This window comes from Varanus komodoensis, unplaced genomic scaffold (genome assembly GCF_004798865.1).
Source record: "Varanus komodoensis strain SLA01 unplaced genomic scaffold, ASM479886v1 scaffold2641, whole genome shotgun sequence".
Classification (NCBI taxonomy): Eukaryota; Metazoa; Chordata; class Lepidosauria; order Squamata; family Varanidae; genus Varanus; species Varanus komodoensis.
This window is the reverse complement of record NW_025335692.1, coordinates 10084-13829: the sequence shown is the minus strand read 5'-3', so window position 1 is coordinate 13829 and position 3746 is coordinate 10084. Positions and strand designations below refer to the sequence as shown.

Sequence of the window (3746 nt, the reverse complement as noted above, 5' to 3'; positions counted from 1 at the left end):
TACGATCCGGCCTGAGGTCTGGTTGGCACCAACTCTTTTGGCTTTTAAGCGCAACTGAAAACAGCTGTTATTTCTACAGGTGAATTTTGCGGTATTAATTCTGTTTATTTATGGATATTGTTATTACAATATTAGTTTGTCTTGTACTAAATGTCATATTTTGTTTGTACTCTTCTATGTTGTTAGATTTTAACATGTTATAAGTAGCCAGAGAGCCAATGGATCGTAGGCCGCATACAAATGGAAATAAATAAATAAATAACTCCATCCATCCTAAGACAGAGCAGCAGATAATACTCAATATTCAAAACATGATTAGAGATCTGAGAATTAATATAACTTGAAAATAAAATGGTTTTCACCTGGTGCTGAAAGGTAGCTAAGGAGGGCACCAGGCTTATCTCCCTGGGGAGTGTGTTCCTGAGATCGGTGCCACTGTGAAAAGGCCCTGCTCCTGCTTGCTACCCTTCCAAACTTCTTTAAATTCTACTAAGCAGCCTGATAAAAGGCCCCTTATATGCTAAACTAGTATCTGTGTTTCCTTCTAGGAGGTTGATCCTGGGTCTACACAGTCCCAGCAATATTTGTTGTGCAACGCAGAGATTCCATTAATGCCGTTCAGCCCATTCTAAGAGCAGCATCCTATCAAAGTCCTTTTGATTCTTTCCTTCATTGCAGTCAGTACTAAGTGTGCTCTATTTGAACTTCTGCTGCTAACATGGGCTTCTTCCGAATTCTTGCTCTCGTTCCAGGAGGTGACAGGTGGGAAGAGGAGAATAAGAGAGAACTACATGGGATGTCACTGGAAAGACACAGATGGAAAAATAGTGACCAGCAAAGAAGGAAGACTGAAGGTAATCACAATGGGAGGAATGATTGCCTTGTTCTGCAGGGCAGTGGCTGTCATGACACAATCCAAGAAGAGGTACACACTGGACAAGAAAAGAACACAGTCCATGTGCACAAAAGAATATGCGGTTCTCAATCAAACAATAAAGCGCACAGCAAACTTCAAACACAAGATAAATCAGATACATGACTGGGGTGTGGAAAGTACTTCACTGAGAAGACAAAGCTGATCTCTCATCAAAGAATTCACACTGGGGAGAAGCCATATCAATGTTTGGAGTGTGCTAAGAGCTTTGTTTGGAAGGCACATCTCACTTCTCATCAAAGAATTCACACTGGGGAGAAGTCATATTTTTTGGTGTGTGCAAAGAGCTTCAGTCAGAAGAGAACCCTCACTCGCCATCAAAGAATTCACACTGTGGAGAAGCCTTATCATTGCATTTTGCATTTAATTAACAAATATTTTTGTACATGGATTAAGAATAAATAAATGAGTACAAACAACCCAGAATGGATCTCTGAGCATGCACAGAGCAGGTTGTTGAGCCCACTCTGGCGTTTACCACTGGGAACTCTCCTTATGAAGAGGAGCCTCCCATCCCCACGGAAGAGAACAGCAAATACCATTTCGTAAACACAAACTGGACTCAGAAGCAAAGAATACAAAAGGTGACCTCATCACACCCACACTTTCTTCCCCTCACACGACTAGAATAAGCCCCAAAAATAAGCTCCACTGAGCCCTGCCAGAAGGTGGAGGCAGGAAGGCTGCAATGGCACGGAGCCTCCTGGGCTTTTGCCGCCCCAGAATCCCTTCATGCCGCACCAGGCCGTCTCGCTGTTCCGGCGGTGAAGCGCTTGACTAAATAGGAAAATGGGAGACAAATAGATTAAGGAAACTATGATAATGTGGGCACAACATTTTGGATATAATATTGAATTAGAAATGTGGTAAAATGTGTGGGAGAGAAATAGCAAGGTAATATTAGCAACTCTATATAAAGAAAACTTATACTAAATGTTTTATAAATGGTCTCTCTTGCCAAATAAATTAGCTAAGAAGTTTCCATATATGTTAAATGGATGTTGGACGTGTAAACATAAATTGGGTACTTTTACTACATGTGATGGACTTGTGATAATATGAAAAAGTATTGGATTAAAATACATAAATGTATTTGATTTTACATGTAATTACGGTGGTGATGATTGCATTCACTCAGTATTGGAAAAGTGAAGAACTACCCATCGATGAACTGTTTCTAAAAAAAAATAAAAATTCTGGACTGTGCAGAAATGGACAGATTGACTTTACCATTGAAGGAGAAGGAAGATACTGACCTCTAACTTGGGACTCTTTTTATTATTGGCTGGAGAAATGGGATTTTGCATTGATTTAAATACGTTTTTAAAGTTATTATGAATGAAAAAGAAGGATGTGGGGGCTGACCCAGTGGGCTTGATGGTTTTCATGATGGATGTTGTTTGCTGTTTGTTGTTTTTTAGGATTATACTTCAAATAAAACTTATATAAAAAAAGGAATGTATGCAGTCCCTCCTGGTACAAAATGAGATATAGATTCAAATAGCGGAAAAGCAGGGACCAGATTCTGCCCCACAAAAGCCACACATGCACACTGAACTGGCGATTGGAAAGGTCACCACCGCAGTAATCTTTACCCTGAAGGGAGAGGCACCCTTATCGCTCCCGCTTGATCTCGGTTTCTGGTGGACGCAGTTCGGTGCCTGAGACAGCTCTCTCTGCTGCAGGGAATCAGGTCCCGCTTCTACAAACAGATTCTTCACCTGGAATAGCGGCATAAATCCAAGACATGGAATGAGGAGAAGAATTAGAAAAGGCGGGAGAGATGCAAAAATATTGGAAATGAGATAGGGGGATTTCACCTCAGATTCCCAGAAAGTTTGGACATATCTTCTCTCGCATCCTCAAGCACGTGACCTATATTCTCACCTGCTCCTCCTCCAATTTGTTCTCCACTGACTGGCTCAGGAGGAAGCCCTCCGCCAGGGCCACTGCCTGGGAACTGCTCTCTGCTCCACACTCCCTCACCCAGTTTGCCATCTCCACTGGCAGGATGGCCAGGAACTGCTCCAGGACCACCAGGTCCAGGATTTGGTTTTTGGTGTGTTGCTCTGGCCTCAGCCACTCCCGGGAAAGTCGGTGGAGTTGATTGCAAGACTCTCGGGGCCCCTCAGCAGCCTGGTAGCGGAGCCGCCTGAAACACTGGCGTGGTATGTCTGAGCTTGCTGCATCTTCAAGGAAGACCTTCTGCACCATCCTTCCCCGGAAGCTGCCTCTGCTCCTGGTCTCCGTGGCAGCAGGACCTCCTTCTCCTGCACGGCTACCTGGGTTTGGGTTTGTCACCGCTGATCTATGTGCCAAGGGAAGCTCCAAGGGGGGCCAGAAACACTCTTCTCGCTTGATATGTTGGGCAATAGTACCGCACGACATGGTGCTGCGAAGGGTCTGTGGAGGCAAGAGGAGGTTCTGTTAAGGAATTAGGTACTGTCAGAACACGGGGAAAGGAGCAGGACTCCCGCGAGTGAACAAGTCTTGTTCGAGGAGGAGGAGCAGGCCATATGCCAGGACTCACAGGGGGACTAGAGATTCCCTAGCTGCCCTTGAAGACGGTTTGGATACTTCAATTGGTGCAAAATAGAGCTACTAGGTTGCTGATGGGGACTGGGCATTTTTCTCATATAACCCCAGTCCTCCATCAGCTTCACTGGCTTCCCATTGAAGTCCGGGCCCAATTCAAAACTAAGATCATGACATCCAGTCCTCTCACTTCCTCACAAATAGATGGGGAAGAAATGGAGGTAGTGACAGAGTTTATTTTCCTGGGCTCCAAGATCACTGCAGACGGGGACTGCAG

At 44.4% G+C, this 3746-nt stretch overlaps 1 protein-coding gene across 1 annotated transcript; it reads right to left on the bottom strand.

Annotated features, from left to right (window-relative positions):
* Positions 1-2338: 2338 nt before the first annotated feature.
* ZNF174 (zinc finger protein 174) lies at positions 2339-3474 on the bottom strand. Its single transcript, XM_044433894.1, has 3 exons — positions 3465-3474; positions 2822-3337; positions 2339-2655 (listed from the first exon to the last, which is right to left on the bottom strand). Exons 2-3 carry the CDS (start codon positions 3320-3322, stop codon positions 2431-2433), a joined length of 726 nt encoding a protein of 241 aa, XP_044289829.1. The 5' UTR covers positions 3323-3337; positions 3465-3474; the 3' UTR covers positions 2339-2430.
* Between the last annotated feature and the right edge of the window lie 272 nt (positions 3475-3746).

Excerpts from the sequence above, each read along its gene's own strand:
- ZNF174 (XM_044433894.1), bottom strand. The coding sequence starts at position 3,322 with ATGTCGTGCGGTACTATTGCCCAACATATCAAGCGAGAAGAGTGTTTC. Across the intron at positions 2,656-2,821 it reads ACAAATTGGAGGAGGAGCAG|GTGAAGAATCTGTTTGTAGA; the intron begins GTGAGAATATAG and ends CCGCTATTCCAG.